Below are 27,340 nucleotides of genomic sequence, written 5' to 3'. Positions count from 1 at the left end.
GCGTCACAGCTGATGATGCCCAGTGTGTTGGAAACATATGGGGAAGGTGTGAGTCTGAAGGATGTTAAGCTGTAGACAAGGTGCCTAGCCTGCTGCAAATTGTTGTCTGGGCTGCTGGCTTCGAGATAGAGATGGATGCTGTGGTGTGAATCGTATTACCTCTTTCTCCTCTCTCAGAACTGACCTTGATTGGACCAAGGGATTTATTTCTATTTCCCCTAGACGATGCGTGTCACAGCAATCTTCTGCACCCATGCACCAAGCAGCTTGTTATGGTTTTGAAATTATGGTAGATTTTGAACTCTGTCAATTGTAAACAGATACAGGAGCCTGAGCAATTCCAGTCTTTTGTTCATGGAACTAAATGTAAATCCTTTGTTTAACTTAAGTTCTGTGTTAATTTTATTTTCATTTTTTTTTAGCTTAAATGAAGAAGATTGCTATGTGCTATGAATAAAGATCAAAATTAAAGACTTTGTGCAGTAAGACTGCTCTATGAACAGTTGTGACAGCTCACTGACAGTAACAGAGGAAGTGCCTTTAATTCTGTAAGTCTGACTTATTGCCAGTGAAGTGAGATTTAACCTGGCAGACAAACTTAGACAGTTTTTACCCATAAATCTGATAACCTGATTGAAACTTGCCTATTTTTCAGATTTCCCCAAATCCAGATATTCTGCAAAATGTACCCAGGGGATCTGTCTTTTTTCTCTGTGTAATAGCAAATAATTTTGAAGATAAAGGGGGACGTGAGAACTGGCAAGTAGATAGGAGCATTTTAAAGAAACCAGCTTGATACACAGTTTTGGTTTTTGTATGTGGAAAGCAAAACATACTATATCTGCCCAGGCTCTTACCAAATTATGTGTTTTCCCAAGACTGTTCTAAAGCAGTTCAGTTGGTCTTGGTTTGGAATGAAAGAAAAAAACTAAAAACCTTTGTTCCAGCTGTTAGGCTTTTGTGTCTCTGCCAGATGTGCAGCCAGGGCCCTGCTGATGGGCCAGAGTGATGGGGTGACTAGGCAGTGGTTTGTAGGGGGAGCAGGACTGTTGTGAACTGGCAGGTCATTGCGAAGCCTTGAGAATATTACTTGGCATTTCAGATAATATTACTCAGCATTTCAGATGACTGAGTACTAAAGCGTTTCTTTATTACTTTAAATGAGAATTTGAAGGTGATGCAGTAAAAGCTTTTATTATGGGATGTTACATGTAAGAAATTCAGCCTGTAGTTAGGAATGCTTGCTAGTCCCTCTTTGAACATGACAATTCAGATGGCAAAATAGAGAATACAGAGGCAAAAATAAGGAGCATATAAAAATAAAAAAGGTGTTTTGTAGTGTCTGAGGAACCCAAGGAGTAATTGAGTGTGGAGCTGTGCAACTAAGCTCAGCACAGTGCTGCGTCTTTAAATAGTCCATAATGTCAAACACAACAGGTTAAATTAAGTTCTCTTACTAATGAAACAGAAAGAGAGTCAGTGTGGAATGCAAGGCCAGAACAGCCTTACAAGGGCAGGCTTTGCTCCTCGATGGTTGCTGAAGACTGAGCATAATTGAGATGGACAGACTAAGATGCCCGAGTGGAATTGAAACTGTCGTGATCTTTGCAAGTACTTGGTCGTGATATTTGTTTGTACGTGGGATGATGACTTGCAGAAAACACTTAAGAAATGCATGGATTATTAATAATTGCTAACAAGTGGAGCGATGGGGAGTGAGGCAGGTAAGCATCAGGAGAATGGGTTTCTGACTGGGGGTCCCACAAGGGAAAAGCAGAGACTTTGTTTTTGCAGTTAGTTTAAACTAATGTTGCCCATCCTTCTCTGTCACATCTGCTTTGCTGATGAAGGATCATTCAGGGATCCAGTCTAGGTGAAAACTAATCCCCAATATCCTTTTGATAGGTCTCCAGCTGGATTGCCTTCCCAGTTCCATGCATGCTAGTGCTGCCAGAAGGGAGGTGGTGGTGGTGGGACTCAGCCATTGCTAAAGACCTTGTGGACTTGAATGGCTCACACTCGTTATGAGGCTGTGCTGCAAGTTCCACCTCCCTCTCATGGTGTGTGTATTATGTGCTGTGCTACATGCAGGCCTGTTTTTAATTTGACTTTCCAATCCTATATAGTCATTAGCATAATTATATGTATTTGACAACAGGTAAAGCTCAAAATGAGCTGAAAGAAGCTTTTGGAAAGTATAATGTAACCATAAAATTTTGTTTTCTACTGAATAAGGGGAAAAAAAAGGAATTGTTACTTCTTTGTGCAGGATTGTATTTTTGAGTTGTAGGTGGAGTAGATGTTAACAATAAAAGTATCCAGCAATGTTTGAATAACGAGGTCCCATTCGCTACTGTGGTAATTAGTCATGCAGTACTGGTTAGCAGTGTGTGTTCTCTGTTTTCTAAAACTGCAGACCCTTGACAGATCCAGGGTGGCTGCAGTGTGAGATAATCACTAGTATTTTTCAAGGGCAGAAGATCATCTTGTGCTGTTCTTGTTCAGAAACAAACCCTTAGTCAGCCAGAAAGACTGCTGGACTGACGTGGCTGGGAGACAATTATAGAACATCTGTATGGTTTGAGCTATGTTCTGTAGGCTGATGGTTATAAAAAGATATGTGAATTCACTAGAAAAGAAGTAAATAGAGCCCATGTGTAACCCACATGCTGTTATTTAATTAAAATACAGTTGTGAGCTTTTGCCAGCTGGGAAGTTTGTGTGGAGTGCTACAGAGCATGATATTCTGGGCAGCCTTAGAAAAGAAATACAGAGAACAAGTTGGTGTGCTCCCTGGGGAGCCCAGGCTTTCTTAGTCCGTCGTGTGCACGCCCACAGGCAGGAGATCTTGTCTGTGGCAGCGTGCTCTTTGAAATCGGTACTCTTCTATGGCTAGTGTAGTCCTTAATGTATTGCAAAGTTCATTTATGTCTTTTAAAATTATTTTTAATAGTGGCTTATGTTTTTCATACAGGTGAAATCTCACTTGAATCAGAAAAGCCCCCAAACATGATTTGCTACTCAGTTTCTTACAGCTTTTGAAAACTCTAAAAGAAAGACTTTTCAAGTGTTTTCCAGCTTTGGTTGGCTGATGTAACAGGGTCCTCTGAGGTTTTGGTGGATTATTTTACTTACCAGAATAGAAGAGAGAGAAGCAGTCCGTTTTGATAAAGTAGGATAATAACCCTCCTCACACACACACTCTGCACAGATCAAGGCAGAGGTCAGCATATTATGCTTTTGATGGGGAGGGGTGAAAATGAAAAAAATGTGAACTAATCTATTCAGTCCTTGGAGTGTCCAGTGAGGGGTATTTCTGAAGACGTTTCTTCTATGTAATTGCTATGCAGATGCATTTTAATAAAGCAATATCCTACAAATTTTCTTAACAATTAATTCGTTTTTTTCAGACCTCAGTTATTTTTAGGCATTTTCTAAGGAAACTAAGTTTGACCGCATAGTCTGTCAAGACTCCTGGCAGCTGCTGCTGAACTTGGCCAGTTTTGGTATGGAGCTCAAGCAGGAGAACATGTAGTCACTTACTGCATTTCAGCTGAAAGGGTGGAAAAATCTTCAACCATTTGAATTTGATGGTGAAAGTGCATCTGATTATCTTCTAAAATGTTTTGCCACGATGTTAATTGAAGTGTAAATCTAAGCAACAATTTAGATGCTGAGTATACTTAAATACCTAGCAGTATGTTCATGCGGTAGCCAGAAGATACTAAATTTAGTATTGCAGAAAGATTCAAATCAGCAGTTTTACAATCTTCTAAGGATGAAAATGGTAAATTGGGCATAACATCTCACTCTTTTCAGGGGAGGTCTAATAAAAAAGTGGAATATATTCTCTAGTGAATTTTCAGATCCTTCAAGTCACATACATGTGTGAGAAGTTCTCGCAGCAAGCTGTAAGAAAGCCGCCTTCTTTGGATCTTGGGTTGAATGTGGTTGTGCATCTCCTCCCGTTTTGTGACAGGCGATATACCAGAAGGTTGGTTAAATTTGAGTTTTGCTCTGCCCATCCTGTTTAGGTGAAGGGACTGCTGACTAACTTGCATGGCAGCTACAGTCCAGAGCTCTCTGATTGCTGTTTCGAGGGGCTACTGAATCAGACAGAGCCTGAAACCATCTAAAATAGCAAAGTGCCTTGTGAAGAATCAGCAAGCACAGAGCTGAACTTGTAAATGCATGGATGTTTGAAATATAGAGCTTAGATTACACAGCATAAAAATGTGTAGTAAGTCTTAAATTTCAACCTTGGATGCAGGATCTCCATCGTTCATGAAGCATTATCCATAACTGTGTCAGAATAAATTGAATTTTTTTTTTCTATTTCTTTAAAAGTTTAAGAAACACCCAGCTCTTGGGGCATCTAATGAAAGTATCTCTTTCCATTTCTGTACAAAAAGAACTGTGTGAGGAAAAAAGGTTTTTCTGTGTTGGTTGGATTCCCTTTTAACCCTGTGGATTTTTATTAGACTGCTAATTTGGGAATGTTCAAAACAAATATAATGTATTCAGAAATGAAGAACAGGATACGGAATGCTACATTTTGTCACCAAAGTTTTTCTTGGAGATAAGTTACAGATTGGTGGAGTTCAACTCTTAAAAACAGTGCTTAAAAGGCAAGACACCCCATTTCTTCAGAGCATCTTATGCCTGTGTGGGTGTTTGTAAGTAACATTTCTGATATAATAAAACTTTACATGAGAACTATTTCATAAAATTATCTAGAAATTATTCGTTCCATTAAATCTCTTCCTGAATGGTTTAGAGGAGGAGAGGATGATGCAAGACCACGGTACTTTGTATGGCAAATTAAGCAACAGCAACAAACCCCCCCCTTGAATAAACAAGAAAGCGAGCAGCTTTCAACATGCCTTTCTTACCTTCATACCTGTATATCTCTTTCCTCTCAGTTCTGAACTAGTCACGTCTTGACATTGGACACCTACTTATGTTTGTTGATTTAGAGCCTTAGCTTTTATTTCTGTTGTCCTCCCAAATGGGCTGTTTCCAGAAATTGCATTGCCAGTGACATGGGACTACTCAGTGGTACCTGCGTTTATCTGTTACCCCCCACCCGTTTCAGGCTTTGCAGTGGCGGTACCGACCCTGTGGTGTCCCAGCTGCTGGGGAGGGAGCAGAGCTGGGGAATGACAGTGAGCTCTTGCTTACAAAAGTTATCAGTGTATGAAAGTGGAAAAAAAAACCTGCTTCAAATGGTCAGACCTGTTCAGCTTTGTTTTGAGCTTCTGGCTTAATCATTAGCTTGCACTGATATCATAGTCACTGACTTGAAAGTACCTTGTTTGAGTTTGTAGATTGCCTAATGAAACAGTTATATGCGATGGTGCTGCCCGAGTACCCCATCAAAGAACAGGCATGGCGTGCAGGGTTTGTCCTAACCTGCCCCGACCGAATAGGAAGCCTTTTGGTGTCCGTGTAAAACATTCCCTGACAGAGATGTTGCTCTTGTTTTCCCAGGGAAGGGTTAAAATCAGTAAGTACACGTGACATATGCAAACTATGAATCATTCCAATAGATCTGTGCAACTCCTGCCTGCTTAGGCAGCAAGCAGATGCTGTTCCCTTGGTTGCCGTGGCAACCCTGCCTGTACTATAATAAAGCCCAGCCCAGATCCTTCCTTAGGCAGACCTCTGCGGCTGTTGCACCTAGCTCATTGTTTCCTCCCCGGAGCAGAGGCAAGGCAGGGTCAGAGAGGAGGGAAGGGGATACCAGAGGCAGTTTTCGCCTGCCTGTAACCTCTTGCGCCTTATTCAGGGAGCGCTCGGAGCACGGCAGACCTTGCATGTGAGACTGAGACGGGCTTGCGAGCAGCTGTGATGGCCAGCAGCTTCTTCAGAGTGTGTCTCCAGATTGTATAAGGAGAGGAGCTAGCGTGTACAGCGGCTTTAATAGGCAGGGGGAAAGTCTCTGCTGGCTACTGGTACAGCGTTTTACCATTCACAGCTACATTCCTCTGTTATGAAGCCCCCCTTGAAGCAGGGGAGCTGATGTCATTCAGAAGATCTTTTGGCAGGCTCTGAGCAGCCAGCAAGTCCGGTCTTGAAGGCAGCAGGCTTGACACGGTTCCCCTTCAGTTTCACTGTGCCTCATGAGCTTGTGAGCTGCGTTTCTGGAAGGGAAAATCTTGAGGATGGTTCTGAAGACGGGAAGACCGGTGAGGAGGCGATTCTGCCAATGCTGATACCTTCCTGCAGAGTTTTTTGGGAAGAAAATAATCTGGATTTATTGTTCAGAAGATCTAATCGTTTTGCTTCTAAATGGATTGTATAGGAGCATCAGAACTTTGTTTAATGTACTGTTACCTGAAAAGCTGCCGAGCCAGAAGAATACGATTTTTTTTATCCTTCTGATATTTACAGCAAAACAAAAACTTGGCTTAAAAAGGGAGTTGCTTTTCTGGCTCTGAAATGAGACAGTAAGAGAATAATTCTGTGCTTGTAAATGGACTAATTTCAAATGACTGTTAGGATTTAAACCTTGATTTCTCTCTTTAACATGGCTGAATTAAACATATTTTGATGGAACTCTGGAAATCTGATTGTAAGTAGGAAAAGTCTTTTATTTTCTCCTACTTGACAAATACCAGCCTCCAACCTCACATGTCTTTTAAGTACAGAAATATGCTGACATAGTGTAGTGCTCTTTACCTTAGCTGAAAATAATTTATAAGTGGAATCTTTTTTGCAAAATAAAATCAGGGTTAAGTTGAATATATTTTACAGTAATTGCTACTGAATATTGATTTCTCATTTCTGCTGGAAAAATGGATTACCTTGGAGACAAGCTGACAGTGGCACAAACTCACATGACCCAGTGGATGGGTACAGTGCGGAGATCCTTACAGGAAGCACTAAATTTAGTCACTACTGCGGTTGCTCATGAGCGGACTAGCGGGGAAGGTGGAAGCAGGACTCCCTTCAAGCGAACCTCCTCCTTCAGGCACTTTGCATCCCGGAGCAGAGAGTCCTTCCGAAGGTTTTCAGTGCGGAGTCAGCAGAGGTTTTCCTCTTTGAGGAAGAGGCAGACCAGTTCAGAGCCGCCTGAGCTTGTAAGCTATACACCTTTTTGAGACTCTTGAGGTAGATAATGCAATGCAAAAAACTTGGTTTTGTTGTAGCATTTTATCCAATGACGAAACCTCTATCATGTCTGCTTTTCAATGTAAAAATAGCCCCCAAAACACTTCCCGGTAGTGGTGTCTGTCTGTCTGCTCCTAGCTGGTTTCTTTCTCCAGCGCGGGTAGATATTTTCATTTGCCAGGGAACACAGTTAATCAAGGTTTGGAAGTGGGGAAAAATGTTGTTGATCTTTTTTAAAGCAACACAGTAAGGTAGGACAAATATTTGTCTAAAATTAGAAAAAAAGTTAGTCTGAAAGTGCACTTGTGTTGGTCATTTCAACACCACAGGTCAGCATGACTTTGAATGTACATCAGTATTGGTAATTTTTCAGTAAAAAATGCCTGAAGCTAAATTTGTAAAAATAGTTAAGTGCTGTCACTCTGCAGTCAATGGTAAATGATCATTATTCTCTTCTTTTATTGAAAAAGAGGAGTTTTTTCTCAGTATAATTGCTACTTTGTCATGAAATAGAAGTTACATGACCAGCATGACTTGTGAGGGTTGTAGTGGGGTGGAGGCAGGGTGTAATTTCATGGGAGCGAAGGAAAGGTGAAGAGCCCTCAGTTCACCACACTGGGTGCCACACAGAGTCCCCCACCCCTCCCTTTTCCATCAAATACCTTTCCTAGTCTCTGGTTTATTTTCAGGAAGGACGGTCTGCATTAAATGGCATGGCAGAGCGGTGGAGGAAGCGCTGGTTGTGTAGAGAGGAGCCCCTTCCCAGGTGGAAGGGGTGCAGGCTCGTGCAGCTGGGCCAGGGTCTGACATGCTCCTTGCAGCCATTATTCGACACCCCCTGTTTCTAGTTCCAACAAATACTGCAAAGCAGCAATGTTTTTAGGTTATAGTGCGTTGAAAGGTAAATGTATCTGGTTTCTTCTATTCTGTTTCATGGAGAGGAACCTGAACTGGTGATTTGAGTTGTACCTGAAGCTGATAATTTAAGACTGACATTTGAACTATGGGAAGTGGGTGTGCTGTGGTTGACTTGCACGGAATCGGGACCAAAGCCTTAACCAGTATGTGGGTAAATCCTGAACAGCTTGCTCTCTGAAGTGGCTAAAATGTTGGGGTTTTTGTTTTTTGGGTTGGTTTTGGGTGGGTGGGTTTTTTTTTTTAAATAAAATAGTTATTCGTTGTAAAGTATAAATACATAAAGTTCTGATGTGGCCTCAGAGGTTTGTTCACTGAAGGATTGAAGGTAAAGTTGCATTCCTTGGGCAGGTGTGGTGTTTGTGTACGGGCTATTTCCAGTACTTTTTATCAGTTATGGTTATAGCATTTTTGTCCTAGCTTGCTATTCATCTCCTGTTTGGCTGTACTGGAAAAGAAAATATTGTCAAGTGAGCACAAAAGAATGAAGAGGAAAATATTTGGTAACCACTGTTACGGTGTTAGCATGGTGAAGTTCTGTTGGTTTCTTTTTTAAGCTGATATTTTAGATTTATTAGAATAATCTGAATAAAAAACTTGTTTAAAAGAAGTGAAGACTGAAAAATGGAAATGTGGAACCTGCAGAGGACAACTGTACTACTTTCCTTACACTATACTGCTTACAGAGCAGAAATTGTGACACACAGGATGACCTTGTCACTTAATTCACTGGTGACAGCCACTGTAGCTGCTGTTCCTCTGTTTCAGCATTAATTTTGTATGTGCTTGGCTTTATGCATGAATTCGGTTTAACTTGTGCCCAACTCCTGTGCTCAAACTTCACGTCTTGGCACTTGTGAAAGTTCGTAGTTTGTGCCATTGCGTCTTCCACAGACCAACTTGTGAACACGGACCTTGAGCCATTATTTTTTTATCTGGCTGGAACAGGGACCTGGTTTTACTTAGTCCTTGGAGCTACTGACTTTTTTCTACAGAACAACTATGGAATTAACATAAAGCACATAATTCATAACAAACTGACTTCTTTATTGTTTTAGGGATGTACTGTAGAGTAGTCACTCAGTGCTGATAGTTCAGTGATGCAGTTTTTAAACAAGGAGCAGCCAGGTTCGCTGACTTGTGAGCCAGCTGCTGCCGTGTGCCTGACACAGCGAGGGCTGGTGGCATTCAGCTCCCATCTCTGCTGTCGCTGGTGGCTGCTGGCTGAGAACTTAGCATTGGACAAGACCAAGATACTTGTCAAAACTCAAGTCAATTTAAAATAGCGTGCGTAAACTTGCTGCTGAGCTTGAAGATAGTGGAGGTGTGAGAGTGCATTCTGCTGCATCGATGTAGCTGTCCATTTGTCCCCTCTCATGACTTTGGTGGACTTTCAGATTAAATAACCAAGGGAAATAATAGGTTACAGTTTGTGTGGATCTCCTGTCACTGCTTCAGTTATCTTCTAGAGGAATTAAGATTATTGTATTTAAAGTATTCATCCATTTGTTTGGATATCTGTGACTAAAAAAAAATGCTTAGGCTCACAAATTGTCTTAATTAAGTTGCAATCCTATGTTTGTAGCAGCTTTTATGGCAAAGGGCTGATGCTGTGCATGCTGTCTGCTGGATCCCACAGTGGGAAAACTCGGGGCTGTTCCACAGGTCTGACATAGGTGCAGTTCTCAATTTTTTTAAATGTGGGGAAACCTGGCAGGCTGGCACCTTATTAGTAACATATCTTAGCTGGGAACTACTGCAAGCTATGTAGCTGGGAAAGGGCTCATGGATATTGCATTTTTTTAGGGGCTGTAAGAGAGATTTTTGTCCACTACAGAGGAGCTTCAGGATTGGAGTGAAAGGGATTTGACGTAACTGGTTACTTCCTTGCTGGAGGTCATAAAAATAGGAATCGGGCTGCAGGAGAGAGGAAATAATTTTCTTTTCAAACACTTCTCTTTAACAGCTCAAGGATTGCGTATTTGCTTTGTTTTTCTGTTCATACCTTGTCATATTTTCCTGTTCGATGTCTGGTAGGGCTGACTTCCTGACCCAACTCGGTCTCTGATGCTCAGTGTTTCTCTCTAGCGCCGCAGAGAGGAGGTTCTGCAGCAGATTCTTCAGGAAGGGAGGCTGGGTGGATATACCTTTTTTAAAATGTAATCCTCTAGCTTTTATATGGGAACCAGACTTTATACACAGGACATTGTGAATTTAATTTGTGCCTTATAAAATCTCTTCTATCTTCCACTTTTTCTTTCTTTTTTTTTTTTTTAAATTTAAATCCGTATGCCTTAAATTACACCTAGATAAATAAATGTCTAACACAGGGCAATCTGATTCTGAATCTAGAGAAAGTACAGCCATGTTTTTAGGAATTGCTTAAAAGCTAGGACAATCAAGGGATAAAATGAGCCTGAGAGCTAAAACTAATTTATCTTGTGGTTCTCAAACCAGCAGCTGATCAGTCAGGATTTAATATATGCAAATCTGCAAATCATAAACAAGAGTGCAGGAAGAGTTTTTATTTTAAATAGCTTTTCTGGTATATTCAACAGCAACTGTTTGGAAAAAGATTTTTTTCTTTTTAATTATTATTTTTCCCTGTAGTACTCCTATTAATTTCTTCGTTGAAATGGAATACTCTGTCAATTGTCCTGCGTTCATTCATAGCACAAACCCCTGAGCACACTGTTTTTCTCATTGATTGCTGTTTCCCAGCAAGCTTTTCCTTCCTCTCTTTCACCTTGTCGTAGTCTGTTCATATAGTCCTATCTTCAAAGCTAGTTATCTGTCCTTTTTGTTTCCACTGAAACTGAATGCAACTGGTCTGAGATTATTTTCTACAAATAGATGTAATGCAGTGTTCTCATATTTAATTTAAGGAAAAAAGGTGTCACCATGGGCTGAAGAAACTTACTGGCTGCTGTACCCAAGGATGTCTGGGCCTTGCTATTGCAGGTCACGTGTACTGAAAACTGTCTGCACATAATGACACAGGACCAATTTTAATTGCATCATTATTCTGGCATATTAATATCAGATCTGGGAATCTGTAGTTGAGCTCACAGAATTTATTACTTTACAGTGAAACCTTTTAAATGGAAGCTGATTTTTCTCCCAGACATTTTTATTTGAGGCTTTTTTCCATTTTTCATCTTGCATCATCAGCTTAGTGTCTTTGTTGTAATAGGAGCAGACATACTTTCATTAAACATTGCCTCTGTTTTAATCATGGTAATATCAGTCCTGTTTCTATTATAGGTATGATATCTGGTTTCATGGCCAATGCCATTAGTTCTAGATCTCTAAGTTTCTCGCCATACAATAAAAACAGGGTGGGTGTTTAATACCCTTAGTCCCTTAGCTATCCCCTTACACCGCTGAAAAAGTGTGGCATTTTGTTTCTTTGTAAGACGTTTAACTACCTCCCGACTGCTAGCATGAACAACAAAGCTGTGGAAAACCTCAGAGGTGTTTCAGGTTCTTTGGGAGAAGATTTTGAAATAAACCAGAAATGATTAATTCTGTGGCTGCATTTAATTGTGTTTTGCTTTCTGCTGTACTGGTCAGTTGATGAAAATGGTCTTTTTCATTCAAGCCTGATCTGACAGCATCAGTTACTTTGTTTGGATTCAGTTTTAATTTAGTTCCAAAATAAAGATGGAAATTGAGTGTTTTGTTTGACTGCACGAGTCCCAGATGTGCTGGGAGGGTGCTTAGTCCTTCAGAGGGTTTTTGTTGCATCCTGCAGCCCTTTCACTATCATCTTCTCTGCTAGAGGTTGAAATTCCCATCTTGTTTTTTTTTTTAATCTTCACAGATGTTTCTTTTTAAGCCAATGTAAGCCTGGGCAGTCAGCTTGTTTCTTGGAAAAGTTGGTGGGCTATGACTTTTTCCATTTGAGTAGGATCTGTCTCTGGCGCTGAAGAGCAGGTGAGGGATCAAGAGGAGTGCTGTTAAAACCTGGTTTGAATTATACATGTGCCATTCACCTGCACATTGCCTGGGATTGTATCTCTGCTTCTAAAAGAGCATTGATCGGTATGATCTGTTTTGATTTTACCCAAGGTCTGTCTGCAAATATTTGTCCTTGATGGTGAGCATCCTTCAACAAACTGTAAAAAGAAATTAATACAAGTTGGCAGTTTTATTCTGAGCTTGGCTATTTTGATACAGAACCTACAACAAATAGTTGCTGAACTATTTTGCCCTAATATTCACTGAAAGCACAATGAATTGCTCTCAAAAATATTTGTTTTGTACCGTCAGTGAATGGAATTTTATCTTTAAATTTCCAGAGAGCTGTTATGGTGGCATGAAGCATGTTTGCAGAAAGCACACTTTTAAAAATGGGTTGTTTGTCTTGTTTCAGGGTGGGGGAGAGGAGTAAAGCTGTTCAGTTTAATTAACGAAGATACAAGGGCCAATGCTGAAACAGTTCATGCTTTTTCATTCTTAATAACTTTTCTTTGGTTTAACAGGCCATGAACATAGCTGGCAGCATAAATCTGGGCCATGAAACTCTAGTGATGGGTATTTAGTAGACTGCCTTTGTTGTTCCCTTGTTATTTTGACAGGAATAATCACTTAGATGACTTTACTCTGTGATTTTACTTAGGCTGGCTGCAAGGAGTTGATTTTTACCATGTTCTTAAAGCAGAATAAAAGAACAAATATATTTAGATCTGGTCACTTTGTGCTCATTCACCTTGCTTGCTTGTTTTATTGTGTGTTTTTGTTTGTTTTTTTTTAAAGTACTAAGTGATAGGAGTTTTCAGAGGGAAATAAATTATGTTTAAACAAAACCTTCACTGAACACAACTCTTAACAGTGGCAATCCATTTTATTGAAATTTTGTAACGTGATAGTTTCAGGAAGTACTAGTGGTGTTTCATTAGTTTGTGTGTGTGTGTGTATTTTGACCGCTCTCTTCTAAAACATCTTCTAAGTTGTCTGAGATTTTTGTTTAAACGAGCAGTGCGCAGTTTCCAAAGTCTGTGTGTTTGTTATTCACTTGTTGTCAAGAAATCCTATCACTTTCTATACATCTTTAAATCTAGACTTTAAACTAAAGAGCACTTTTCCCCAGGAATGTTTGTTTGAAGTTTAACTTGTGTCTTATGTGGAAAAACATTAACTGGGCAGAAGAGCTGTGAAATAAAGTATTTCAAGTAGGAGGTGTTGATTTCAAGTATATAGCTTTTCAAAAAAAGCAACTATATTCACTTCCTAGCATAACAGAATAAAATTGTCTTGTTCTGGCTTGTGTCTTTTGCAATGTTGAAGATGAGGGATCCTGTTCAACTCTTAGTGCCAACTTTCATTAATGCTGATGAGAGCTGCATATGCCCTCTGGGAGAGAGTGAATTCCTCAGTCTCTGAGGTAGGACAGCACTATTCTGCTCAAAATGGTCCTGATGGACAGGCTGGCATGCCTCTGGCTCTGATCCTACTTTGTTTGGTTTCTTGGGGTTTAATTTCTTTTTAGCTTGACTGCCTAAGGCTGAAAAGAAAATTTAATACGTTGATACAGGAGGGATTTTAAAGATGTTTCCAACTATCTCCTCTAGTCTGCTTTGGTTTTCTACTTTCCCACTTCTCAGAGGAAGCAGTGTCATGGCTCACTCAGCCCTAGCAAGGTATATATTTAGAATTTGGTTCTTGTCTGCTTTTTGCACATCAAGTCAACCTCTGCTCTGTCTTCAGCCTTGCGCTGAAACCACATGATATGTGCGTGGTGAGTGTTCACGCAAGTTATAGCAGCTCTATTTTCAGGGTATAAAAAATGACACACTCTAAAATGTCTTTGAATCCTCAATGGACCGAGGAGGTTAACTTCACTGAGAGTCACTGCAAAAGCAGTGAGTAGATTTCATTGCACAATGGTAGTCAGATTCCTGGCAGAATGAACTTCATCTGGATTAATTTGGCCACATTCTCTGTTGCAGCCAGAGTCAGCTCTGGGTAGACTCTGGGTCTCTCTTTGGTGCTGCTGCCTTTCAAATTGCGAGTCTCTCAGCTGGACCTGGCTCCCGGGAGGCACGGCAGAGCTGGGGCTTATGAGTGAAAGATCCATTAATGGGGGAGAAGCGATTAGCTAAAGACCGGCAAGCAGGGGAAGTCATTTTCTATGTCTAAAAGGTGTGGAAAATGCAGGGGTTTGGGGAGCTGTGATGGTATTCAGCCTCTTGGGAGTTGCAAGTTTAGGCTGAAAACGTGTTGCTGGGAACATGCTTTTTGAACTCGAGTAAATCTTGCTGGCTGTGATTTCCTCTGGCTCCTTAGTCACTGTGTGCAGAGAATGTTTTTGTGCTGGTGTGGTGAGGAGGATCCCTGTCAGCTCTGTGCTAAGTCACTTTTCAAATAATTTGTAGTGTTTAGGTCTGTTGCACAGTTTGGGTGTTTTGATTAAGGTGGAAATATTTTTACTGTAGCATGAGGCTATGGTAAAAATACATGTTTCAAAGGGATATACATTAAATACAATGGATTTAGTTTTGTTTCAATTCAACGCAAATACAGTACTGAAGCAAAGAGTTTTGCTTCTAAGATTAAGGGTGGCTTTCCTATCGGCAAGGCCGTAGGACTAGTGGTGAGAACTGTTGTGGGTGTAGTATAAAGCTTCTTAAGGGAGAGCAGCTGTGCTAACAGTGTACATGGGCTATAGCAGCTCGGGATGTTCTCTGCCCTCTCCACCCAGTTACTCTCAGGTACCAGCTGTTCACAACTTAGTCTTGGCATTTACTCCCTTGGGTTAGGGGCTGGAAGGGTCGACTGCCCTTCCCCTTATTTCTGCAGACATAGGTCTGCTTTTTTGCAATACGTGCTGTGCCTTTCCAGGGAGAAGGGGTTGGGATTCAGGCCTGTGCATCAAGCTGGGAAGCTGTGAAAAGGTGGAGAATTAAACCAGTCACCCCCCCAAAACAACCCGTGTTTCATAAGGTAAACGCTGTCAGCTTTTAACATTAGAGATATAACTGGTTGTTGCTTGTCATATCCCAGTGGAAGAGGTAGAGAAAACACATATGGCTGAGACAGCCCTGGGTTGCATAGCAACAGTGAGGAGGTAATGGCTGATATCATTTATGAGAATGTTTTATACCGTGGGACTCCACTGCACTTGGAAATATTAAATATTTTACAACTGAAAGGGATTTTGAGTAGAGCGGCGTGGATCCTTAGGATGTAACAGTGCTAAATATGTTGTGTGAGTGCTTTCGGACACAGGCTGGGGCAATTGGAGCACACTTGTGTCTCCCCGCGTGTGTGCTCATGCACCCTTGCAGCAGCTGCGGTCTGCCACGTTAAACCTCTCCAGCCCAGGAGGTCGCTGGGGCCGGCGGGATGTTCCTCGTGAGCAGACACCAAGGCTGCTCACTGCAGTCTCCGTACCTGCTGGCAGCAGTGAGGATGACCTATATAATGTAAAGACCTTGAGGTTTTGAGATTGATTAATTCAATTAGTTTTGTCACTGCTCTTAGGCTTGGGCTCCAGCGTTTGTAAAGTGCTTCCTTGGTTTGAAGATACTGTGCTGAATACAGTATTTGAGAGGGCTGAGGAAGTTGTCCTCATATATTGATGCCCGTGGGTGGAGCCTGCACTGGAGGTCTCTTAACTTTCCTCATCAGTGAGGTCAGAAAGAAAATGTGCAATTCCTGGAACTGTTTATCTGTCACTGCAGCATGGAGGGTGGGGTGGGAGGCAGAAGGTGCTGCCTTCTGCCTGGGACATTACACTAGGGCAGTTACTCCTTTCAACAATGTATTTAAACACTGAGTTGGTAAATCTTCTCGCCTGATTGCTAGGACGTAACTGAAGCATTGGTCTTGAACCATGACTTACTCCTTGTGGGCAGCACTAATTCGCCGGATAGTAAGTATATATGGAAATCCTAGGATGGTGATTCCACAAAGTTAGACTTTCCACTTGCTGTATTGGCATTTGGATACTTACAAAGAAAAAAACATATGGGTTGTGAAATGTTGTATAGTTTCTAGGGTCCTCTTATTATGGTGGGGGATTTTTTTGTTTGTTTTGTTTTGGTTGGTTGGTTTTGATGTGGTGTTATGTTCTTGATAATTCTGTTAGTGGTCCAAAATATATACTTTACCTTTTAGTAATAATCCTTAGAATCATTAGAATAACTGGAGAATAATTCAGGTTAGAACGGACCTCTGGAGGTCATCTAGTCCAGTATCCTGTTCAAAGCAGAGTCAACTATAAAATAATAGAATAAAATTTTAATAGAATAATGTGTATTGCCATCTTCCTGGTGTATTGCAGGGGAACAATTGGGACAGTTTTCTGGATTTTTAAGGACTAGTAAACTCTCCTTAAGTGCGGTGTCACACTTAAGGGGCAGGGGAGTTCTGAATATGGGCAATTCGACCAAACTTCTGACTTCTTTTAATTAAAAAAAGGAGAGAGAAAAAGAAAAAAAAAAAAAGAAAAAGCTTTTCAAGAAATTAGCAAAAAACTTTCTCTTTGAGTTTTGTACTAACAAGGCAGATGGTCAAAATTTCATTCCATTGTGCAATTGCCTATTCATATTCAATTTATGCCAGTAGATTTTTAACTTCTAATTTTTTGCACTTCAAGCTGTGGGGTGTCATTTTGGCTGTCTGATGTCTTGGTTTCTTTTGCAAACAAAGATATTTTTGAAACTGTCTGTGCAGATTCTGACTCATGAGGTCTCTTTCAACTGGTATTCCTCATATGCCAGGTCTTTATTTCACATCAGTGCAAAAGAGTTTTTCACATAAATGTATGCATTCATTCTTAGTTACGGTTAATTTTTGTGCTGGTAGGACCAATATTGTGTGTGCATCATTTTCAGGAACTGGAAATTGCAGGAGTAATCAGCCCTGGACTATTGCCAAACCCAGCTTAATTCCAAGGGAGTACTGAAAGAGGCATAATCATAATGTCTCATTTTAGAAGAACTAGAGGCAAATCACTATACAACTCAGCTGTTTTATTTCATGTGAAAATTAAGTTGATTTTTTCCTGGCTACGGGTGTAAGAATTATGAAGTTAAAGATCAAAGCATGGAGAATTATGGCATTTGACTACTGTATCAAGAGTAGTATTTATTTGATTGGGGAGATTTTTCTGTGATTATAAATAAACCCAAATTAGGAATTTTCTTATCTTGTGCACTAAGAAGACACCAGACTCCTCTTTTATCGACTTTTCCTTTGAAATGTGTTTTTACTGTATCGTGAATATTCTGTTTATCGAGGAAATGGCTGTATCTGGCCTAGCCTCACATGTTGTCTGCCACCGCCTTCAACTTTGGTTTCTTCTTCCAAGGAATGAATAGAGAGAATGGATCACACATATCAGCACAAGTTTGTTGAGTTAATAATGTGTAGTTGTCTCTTACAGAAAAAAAGGTTTCTGTTCAGAGCAGATCTGTTCTTAAGAGCAACAAAAGTCAAAGCCAGATGCATCAGTTCTTTATCTTGCAGGATCTCTTGTTCTGTGGAGCTTACACATTAGAAAAAAAAAGAAAAGAAAATATTATTTTCATCCATCTGAAGAAATAAGCTTTAAATCAGGATTTAGGCTAGGGAACAAAGTATGAAGCAGAAACTGGTCATGTTCGGGAGCAGTACGTCACAAAGTATTTCCTTCTTTCTCCTTCCATTACTGGGTAAAAACTGGCTTTAGTGCACCTTATTGTGCCACTGGATGTGTTGCAAGCACTGCTAGGCAATATGTAGGGTGCTTCGATCTGTCTGCTATGGTTTTATGTAAATTAACGTGATATAGGGCACTGTGGGATGTGTGATATAATGGGCTTGTGACAGACCTGAAAATTGTCACTCTAGTACATTCAGTGAGTCTTATATTATTTTCCCAATCTGTCATATGTTTCAAAGCTTTTGATTTGTAATCCCGGTTTGTTCTCATTCATGCTCTTTGTCTGTAACACCAAGTTGTTCCAAGTAAAATGTTAGTGCCAGAAAATGCAAATGTATCTGTATGATCTAATTTGAGTTGCTGGTGTCTAAAAGGATCTCAGCCATAAAACTTAATGGTATATATGTATAGTTCTCAGAATTTGTGTTATTTTGACTGATATTTAAAAACCCAAAAGTTTTTAATAGCAACTACTAAGTGCTGTCCAGAGAGAATGAAGGCTGAAAGAGGATGCAAGTAGAGAAAATTATCCTTTTTGTGTGGCTTTTTTTTTTTTTTAAACTAGCTTCTACTGTTTTCTAAAAATAAGCTTACAGTTACTGAGAGTAAACATTTTGAAAACAAAGGGAATGAATTTTTCCAGGCACCTCCAAGGTCCCAATGCCCAGTGCTTCTGTATTACCAGATTGCCTTGAGTCTTTCTGGAGTGCGGTGAAGATGATGCAAAAGAAATCTTCAAAAGAATGGCTAAAACTCATCATTCTTATGCTTGTCAATAGTCACGTACTGGAAAGAATAATCTTTATGCTTTGTTGTCGCTTCCTTCTTCAACACACGCCATCTCCTCCAAGCTGCACAGGCTATAAATTGCTTTTCTGTATCACCCTCGGTCCCCCCAGCTGACACCTCCTCCACAAGCTGGGGAGAGGATTGGCTCCTCTTACCTCTCCCTATTTTGGCCATAGCTGGTACCTTTTTTCTCTCAGCTAGCTGGCCAGGTTATTGTACCTCAATAAATTCTCTGCGGTTCTTCTCAGCTGGTAGAAGCCAGAGCCTTTAAATAGATTAGGCCTAAGGAGTGAATTGTAAGCTTGAAAGAATGTTTATTTTTTCCAACTTAATCATTTGGCCTATCAAAAAGTATCAGTTGAAAGGAATCATCACGGGAAGATGTACAGTCTTCTTCAGAAATAAGTAGCTTCCTCCAGAAAGAAGCAAAATGCAATAACATTACTCAATATAACAAAGTAATCTCTTATAATTTGGAGTGTTTTATTCCTTACATTTAGACTTTTCAGTTTGTTTTATTGAATTTAAGTTCACAATGTCTACAGAAGTAGTAATGTTACTTCTTTCTCAGGCTTGTTTTGGTTTTAGCATAGAGAATTGCTATCTGAGTGTTAATTGTGTCATTTTGGTTATAAAACCGCATCTCAAAGTTCAAATATATATAACATCAAGTAAAATGTTGCCCAAAACTGAGGAATATGAGCTGATCAGTTTGTCAGCAGTGTAAAATTTTGTTAAGAATTACTGAGCCTTCAGATGAGCGATATATTTGCATCTAAATTTCTTTGCCATCACTGCCAAAACGGTATTATCTGGGTTGTGCATGCTTTCTCCGTAAAACCATCACATTCTTGATAACACAACACTTTTTATAAACAATGTCTCCTACATGCAATAAAATGAAGTTGCTTTTCTGCTGCTCCCATTCCTGTTTCTAAGCTTTTTAGACTACATTTCTAGCTAGAAACAATGTGAGTAATTGCAAGTAATACAGTCTATACCATGCATAGAGATAATGTGGTTTAGTCATAGCTGCTGGAAAATACTGGCTTCCAAAAAAAAAAAAGGTAATGTGCTTGTGTCTGGTCATCTTCTGTTTGTGGCAGCAAGCGTTACCCTGGGGTATCAGGCAAGGGCTGTGGAGGTGAGTGTGCTGCCACTAAGACTGCCAGATGCTGCAGTTACAGTGCTTAATACAGATCAACTTTTTGTATGCAGGAGGTGGCAAAAGCTGATAAATACTCTGTACATATTGATTACAAAAATGCGGTAACTTGTAATGTGAGATTGAGATTGGAAAAAAATTCTTAACAAGCGTCAAGTTGGAAAAAACCCTGAACTAGCATGCACAGTAGGGAGGAAAGCGAGAATAATGATTTGCATTTGTTAGTGCCTTTCCTAGAAGTGAATCAACTTGCCAAAGGTTTTGTGGCCACCAAGTGACAGCAGAAGGCTGAGCCCAGGAGTGTTAGCTTAGCCCCTGGTGCAAAGCATGAAATCATGAAGCTACAGAGGGAATTTGTGGAAAGCAGAACATATGCCCAAGCCATGTGGGAGGAAATGCCCTGTGGTTTCTAAGAAATACAAGCCTACATCCCCTGCCACTCACCTAGCTGTTAGAAGAAGTGTATGCCTTACTCACGGTTGAAAGCTTGTACCTGGAATGGACTGAAAAAATGTAAGAACTCAGCTTGCCTCTGGGAGTACATGTATATGTCTATATATAAAGTGTAAGAATTACTACCAGTGAATTATTAGGCTGTGGGATCATCTGGAAGATGAAAAGCAGGAAACTTCTGTTTCTTGTAACTCACAAACTGAGCTCCTGTTTTACTTGAGTATTACAAACTGAGACTTTTACTTTGTCTAGTAATGGTGCATTGTAATAGTTGGAATAAATGATGGAGCCTTTTTTTGTTCTATTTCACCCAGCATTAAAATAGATCACTTTGTCAGCAGCAAAGAATATGATAGAACTAGAGAATGGCAATGGCCAATAGTACGTTTGGGGAAATAAGCAACTTGTTTACAAAAGATGCAAGCATTGTAGGACTTCTTCAGTAGCCGAGTATCAGTACTGCTGAATTACACTTAATGTCAATATTTTTATAGTCTTAAGGCAGCATTCTTTAGGTTTACAAAATTAAGGACACAAGAAAACATGCAACCTCTTCTTTTCTGATAATACTAAGAAACCCCATTTCATTGAATATGGTTGTTACTTTGTGCGTGCTGCCTAAAGTGAAATGGATGTGTTGGTAGTTTCCACCAGCGTGTTCTGCTAGGTGGGTTTGAGAGGGTGAGTGGGTGTTGTTTCTTTTTTTTTAAAGAGAGAAAAAGCTTAGGACAGGTGGAAAACAATGTTATCTGCTGTCAGATGAGATCTTCATAAGCAAAGTTGACATGGCGCTGAAAGCCATACTTGCATTTGTTCAGCATAACGAATGCGAAAGGGGCCAACATTTAATTGTCTATGCACAATGTATTAATTTCAGTAACTACCTAACTTCAGTGTGTAACTCAATACTGCTGCAAAACAAAAGGTGCCACAGTGCTATATTCTGAAGCGTATTAATGTTGGTCTGCTGCAAATCTAGGGTGCCAGCAGCAGCAGCTGACCCACTTCTTTCCCCTGAAAGGGAAGGGCCCTTAGATGCACTGTTTCCCTCTTATGAAAGTAGCAGATCTATGACATAAAAATACTTAGGAGATGGGAGGTCAGAGTAGAACACATCAAAAACACCGTGGTCTGTCCTTCTACGTTGTACATTGTGTTTGAACTTCACATTAACACACATCAATTTGTCAAAGGCTTTCTAGTGTCTGGCATTATGCTTATTTATTTATTTATTTATGAATTTTATTTTGAATGTCTTCCAAAGAAAGAGCTGAAAAAAAGAAAAAAAAAAAAAAGGTCCTTATACTAAACCCAGGAAAAGAGCAGTGGAGTTGATGTTTCCCTTGTACGCTTGGGGAGATTAAATGCAGCCCCCAGCAGAATTCTTTGTGTTTGTATAGCTGCTTCTAAAAATTTTCTGCAACCTGAGATAAGAATAATGTTAAAGCAATATGATGTTACTAAAATCAGGGAGTCAGTTCTGGCCCCTAGAACCAGTTATTTGCCCAGGAAAACAGTGATTATTTTATAGAGAATTGTTGTTCTGAGTTCATAGCTGTTTTCTATGTTTAAATTTATTCCCAGTTTTGTGTTGACCAAATTGAATTGGTAGATTCAAAACCACTATTGCAGATAAAATATGTTAATCATTTGGCCAAGGGCTAAAGGAATGCTGAAATGTTTCAATTGTTTCATTGCAGGATCAGCTGAAGCAGTGCTTCTCCAGACAGCCCCCGGGAGCAAAGGACACAGACACGCTCGTGCAGGAGCCTGACAGCCAGTACGGCACCTGGAATGAGCAGAGGCACAGTGGGGACAGGTAAGGGTGAGCAAGGTCCCCTCTACCATGCGTGCAAGCTTTTCCTTAGCTGAGTAAGAGAAGAAACCATTGGTTTGGGTGTGTATATGTGCACATGTGTGTACATGTATGGTTTTTCTGAAGTTGCATGCTCAGTTTCAGTGACTATACCGTTTCTTTAGTCTATAGGTGAAGAAATATTTCTTTAACATCTGCAAATTGCAATAAGGTTTGAAATTTAAACCCCATCCTCCAGTGAGAATGCAGTATCGCCACTTTTATAAGCAATGACAAAACCTGCTTGGACTGGAGTAGATTTAACAAGTCTGCTAGTGAGTGAAACACAAGTTAGATGTTATTTTTTAGTGCTAAAATGGTAGAAAGAAGATATGGGAAAAACAGTTTTTCTCAATAAATACACCAAATGGCTTTGACTAGATTAATGTAGGTAGTAAAACTTCTTTTATGCTTTGTATTTATGTGTTTCTAATTATGATTAGAAATGTACATTTTCACATTTAGAAACTGATTACCTGCTTGTGTGATACGTGCCTCTGATGGGTAGAACTAGGGTTCTGGGAAGATTTTGCTAAAAGTGTGTGATTTCCTCCCTCTCAGGTAGGTAAGGAAGTATCTGATTACAGTTAGACAGGGTACACTAACAGTTTTGGGGCTTGTTTTATTTCTTTTGTAAATTTGGTCTCTCCCATACCAATTACCATTGCCTTAAAAGCCGTGCTACCAGGTAGGCTGAACGGCAAAATCCATTTGAAACTGGTGCTCTGAACACCAGGCACCTGCTCCGACAGCAGGATGACGTGTGGTATACCTCTTAATGTGCCCTGATAAACCTTGGGGTACAATCTCCACATCTCACTAAGTCTGAAGCATTTTATTGAGGTGAAGTGGAGGATGAAATGGAATATCAGTTGAGTGAAAGCTGGTATTACTGCTGCTTTTCTGTTATTAAAATGATTTGATGAAATAGAGCATTAAAGTGTGAGGTTTTTTATAATTTACACCTGTTGTGTAAATTATAGCTTGATCTACACTGTTTGAGCCAATATCCTATCTGCTCAGTGTAGTATGAAAATAGCATTTTGTCTGGTTCTTTTTAATGCTATACTTGTTGAGATCTTATAGTAGACATTAATGTCTATTATACTTGGTGTGTTCTACACTTGAGAACTGTGTATTATAAATATTTTATTGCTTATGAAATCAGGGTAGCTTTCAGCTTGAGGTTCAGTGAGCTAAACGACATGTCAACAGTGACATCCAAGTCTTCGGTAAAATTAACTTTGATTTCAGTATGTTATACACATTTTCTGAAATCAGTTTCTTAATAAAGGTGCTTGTCTTGGCTCCAAAACAGACAGCATCTGAATGTTATTTCAAACCTGGAGGGTTCTTCTGATTAGAAAAGCTCCACCTAAAAATCCTGGTTTATTGAAGTATTGAACTCAATCCCCATGTCCTGGAATTTTGTTTCCACTGTAAGAAATGTTTAGTTTTTTCTTTTTTTACAGGGTAATGATGACTCTGTAGTGACTTTTCAGCATTTTGCCACGCCCTTCCTCTGCTTTAGCTTGACTTATGGTTGGTTCATCGTGGGAGTATTACTGGTGTATTAATTCAAGCACTTGGAGAGGAATGAGAGCAATGTACTTTTAAATATTACATTAATAATGGAAATCTTCCTGGAATATACTGAAAGTGTATTTTGTTTGCAGTTTATTTTTTATGAAGTAGAAGGCCTCTGCCAGGACAAGTGCAAACGTTCTCCTCCTCTTGCCATTGGTGATTGGAGCACGTCTCTGCATTCAGCCCTTGCCTTGTCATCTCCTCTGCTTGGCCCAGAGGCAGGAACTTACAGGGGACTTTGATAATTCAGCTTTCCTGTTTTGCCTGGCTCACTTCCCTTAGACTTTATATCTTGCCAGCTGTACAGCCCGTGGTGTTGCATTCCTCACGCACCCCGATATGCTCTCCCGGCTGGCATTCGGCCATAAGCCAAACCCACAGCTGAGAGAGCACCGGGGGAATGGGTACCGTGACCTGAGTCCTGGGAGAGCATCCGGGGAGCAAACAGGGAACACCGCGACAGCAGGGACAAAACAACATCACCTGCCTGCTGCTGCTGTGTTGGAGGAACTTCCAGTTTCTGGCATTTTCCAGTATTTGAGTTGTGGAGTAATTATTTTAGCCCCTTTAGGAGTGTTTCATTAATGCATCTGTGAATGAACTAATTTTCTCTGAGAGGGGAAGGGAATTTAAAATAAAAAGCCGTGACTACATGGCAACAGGATAAACATGGTCCTTTGACTAGATAAGCTTTCAGGAAGGTGAAGGAAGGATCATTTTCAACTAGAACTTAGTCACTGCTGGAATAAGCGTAAGGGGCTGCTCTTGGCTGGTTGCAATGGGCTTTGGCAAATAACTTCTTAGAATGGAAGGAGATGGTTTAATTTGGAGGTGTTATTGTATTTTTCTTAGCTTATCAAAAAGATTTTATTTTTATTTTTTCTCAAGTGCTTTAGTAATCTTTTCCAGGTTGGCATCGTAGAAAAATCCTACTTTTAGATCAGAACAGTCTTCATGAGGAAAAATTATTCCCTTTTACAGAAAAGGAACCGTGTTTTTAGGTGATGGATCTATACAGCTCTGACTTCATAAGATTTTAGCTATTTGTTTCTTCAAATCTTTGAAGCTAGGCTACAATGAAGTTTGAGAAAAGAAAACTCACTACAGGGTTTCAGCTACCCGTAATAGATGGGAATCTGCAGTTAAAGAATATAAAAGGGCATTTTTAAATGGACATCATTTCTCCTTGATGCCCTAGGCAAATAGTCAGAGCTGCCTTTTGATTCTAACTCTTCAGCAGTGCAGGATTCCTTTACTTTTTGACTCCTAATTTCACATGATGAAGCAACACATTCTTTATGGCCTCTTAGCACTGTCTTGCTAAAACTAATTAAATTTAATTGCAATTGAAAGTGAAGATTGATCTTAGTTTATTGCATATTTGTGATAACCATTCTGCTGATATTTGTGTGCACTACAGGAAGGATAATTTTTCAGAGAAGCAAGTCTCTGTAAATGGCACCTGTTGAACATCGTTGGTAGCTTATGGATATGCTCGTAAAACTTGAAATCTTAATGAAGTAGTAGAAAAAGATGCATAATGCATCTCAGTAATGAGAACTGAAAACATTTTAAATTTCAATATTTGACCATTATTCTGAAGGGAATTTTCCCCCTAGTTTGCAGCTCAGATGGAAAGAATCCACTGTGCATAAGAGTGTTTGTACTCAAGTCATCCTTGCCGCGTTCGGTGGTTAGCTGTGCCACAGTGTTTATTGTGTAAGGATGCTATAACTGTGCAAGAACTCTGAAGGAGAATCCATTAGAAACGTTTGTGAATTAGAAACCACCAATCAGTGTAAATTCATCTGTGTTTCCGCCATTGCTTACTCTCAAATATTTCAGTTTGAAAAACTGCTCTGAGTTGTGTTAGCTGAAGCCCTAGGAGGTAGAAGGGAAGAGGCTTTCTGGAGATGAGCAAATCAGACAGGATCCTTTTAATATACATTTTAATTTCCACGAAAGGTGGTAAGTCTGCAGATTGTCTTCCGTCTCCATGTTTTTCCATATTCTAGTGGATCTAAAGCCTAATGCTGCAGATACCAAATATCATTCGAAGCAAAAATACTAGACAAAAACTTCCCCCTGGAGCTCATTAGTACCATTTCTTAATTATCCTGGGGCCCACTGCTGAAGGAGGGAAGAAGCATTCACTCTGCTCGTGTGCTGGAAATCCTCTGCGCAGTGTTCACTCTGCCAGACTGGAAATTATATCGTGTACTGCTGCTTGATAGAAAGTTGTTATTCAACACTAGACTCCTGAGTGTTTTCCTCCCAAGATGGCTATCACTGTGGACTTTACCAAATACTTAGGTCTATTGTTTAAAAAATGAGCATATATTCATACACATGTGTTCAGATTTTTTTGGTTGAGCTAGATGCTTGCTCAAGAAAAGGTGCTTAGTGACAAAAGACTCTTGTTAAGCAGAGGAAAAAAACCTGAACTCCTTGAATACTTCAGGTTTTGTTTTTTAAACTAGAAACTCCTAAAATTAGAAGCAAGACAGCCCTATTTTTACTGACAGTAAAGTCTTACTGTGTTTCTTACAAGCTCCTGCTGCTTAAAGGAGTACTCCAACCTATGTGACAAAGGGAGACACGTAACTGTATACAGCTTTCAGGCCTGACACTACAACTCATTTCTGTTAGTCTAGGCAAAGGGAAGATTTCTAGGAATACGCTGGGAGGATCACACTGCTGGGGTGCAGGTCCTGCCGCCCTCGGTGCACTCCCCGTGGCACCCCAAAAAGCTCTGCTCGTAGAGCCCTGCCTGAGGGTGCCACCTGCTGCCCACCGCTCCCTTCAGCGCTTGCTAGCATCCATGGAAGAGAAAAACCTCTGGCTGGCTGGATGGGCAGCTCCCTCCGAAATATATCCTGAAATAAGAGAGAAGTTCTTTAGGAGAATGGTTGGTTCAGAGAACCAGTTCTGTAGTTGGGTGGGCATCTCACAGGTTAGTTTCCATGCTACAAATGTGCATAGTGGAGGAGCACAGGACGTTTGTCCCTACTGCCATCCCCAGTCCAGAGGCACTGGCTCAACCTCTCCCCTGCAGAGCTTTCTGGAGTGATTTCCAGCCGCCTTCTTGCCCCTCTCCAGTCCCCTTCCCTGCCAGTTCACTCTTTGCATGTTTTAACGTCACCCACTCTGAAGCCAGCAGACCTCCTGCCTGGCAGGAGTGAATCGATGAGCCTGTAGCACTTCTGTGTGATCACGTTGTTGCTTAAAAACTGCTAAACTTCCCAATAGGATCCAATCCACCTAAACTAGCAATATCCTCTCTCCTCTTTCACATCTTGGCAATTAGGGTTCACTGGGTTACTGTTGCTTGTGTTCCTTGTCTCTTACAGACCAAAACTAGAGGCAATAAGAGAAACAAAATCTAATACAGCTCAAGTGGAGGAGCTGTTATCTCAGGATAGCACCAAGAGACCCTTCTTTCTGTCAGAACATAAGGGATGCAATTTTTTTAAATCCAATATCTATTAGCATGTAAAAATTGCATCCCAAAAATGTTTAAGTCCTCTGCGCTGCTAAAGATGCTTCAGTTTCCTTGGAGTCATGTGAAATGGAAATGACTCACACCTGCTGCTGGGTGTGCATGGAGCACAAACTGTGTTGTAGGAGCTGCCATGGTGGCTGAGGCCATTCCCAGTACACTCACATTTTCTTCAGGTCCAGACGTGTATACACAGCCTTCTTGTGATTTCAGAAAGTGTGCATACAACTTATATATCTATGGTAGATATATATAATTATATAATATATAATACTATATTAATAATAGATGAATATGAATTAAATTAAAATAAAT

General features: G+C 40.2%; 1 protein-coding gene across 5 annotated transcripts in view; it reads left to right on the top strand.

Annotated features, from left to right (window-relative positions):
• The window catches only part of KIAA1671 (KIAA1671 ortholog), an 86,946-nt gene that overhangs the window by 51,283 nt on the left and 8,323 nt on the right, over positions 1-27,340 (top strand). For 3 of the 5 annotated variants that reach the window (XM_052795366.1, XM_052795367.1, XM_052795369.1), the window contains one exon: positions 21,785-21,903. In XM_052795366.1, coding sequence (XP_052651326.1) covers positions 21,785-21,903 — 119 coding nt within the window. Of the gene's footprint in view, positions 1-6,782; positions 7,083-15,689; positions 15,905-21,784; positions 21,904-27,340 lie in introns of those variants that run through there. The other 2 variants (XM_052795368.1, XM_052795370.1) reach the window with 2 other exon arrangements.

Source organism: Harpia harpyja, chromosome 9 (genome assembly GCF_026419915.1).
Source record: "Harpia harpyja isolate bHarHar1 chromosome 9, bHarHar1 primary haplotype, whole genome shotgun sequence".
Classification (NCBI taxonomy): domain Eukaryota; kingdom Metazoa; phylum Chordata; class Aves; order Accipitriformes; family Accipitridae; genus Harpia; species Harpia harpyja.
This window is presented reverse-complemented; position numbering and strand designations above follow the sequence as displayed.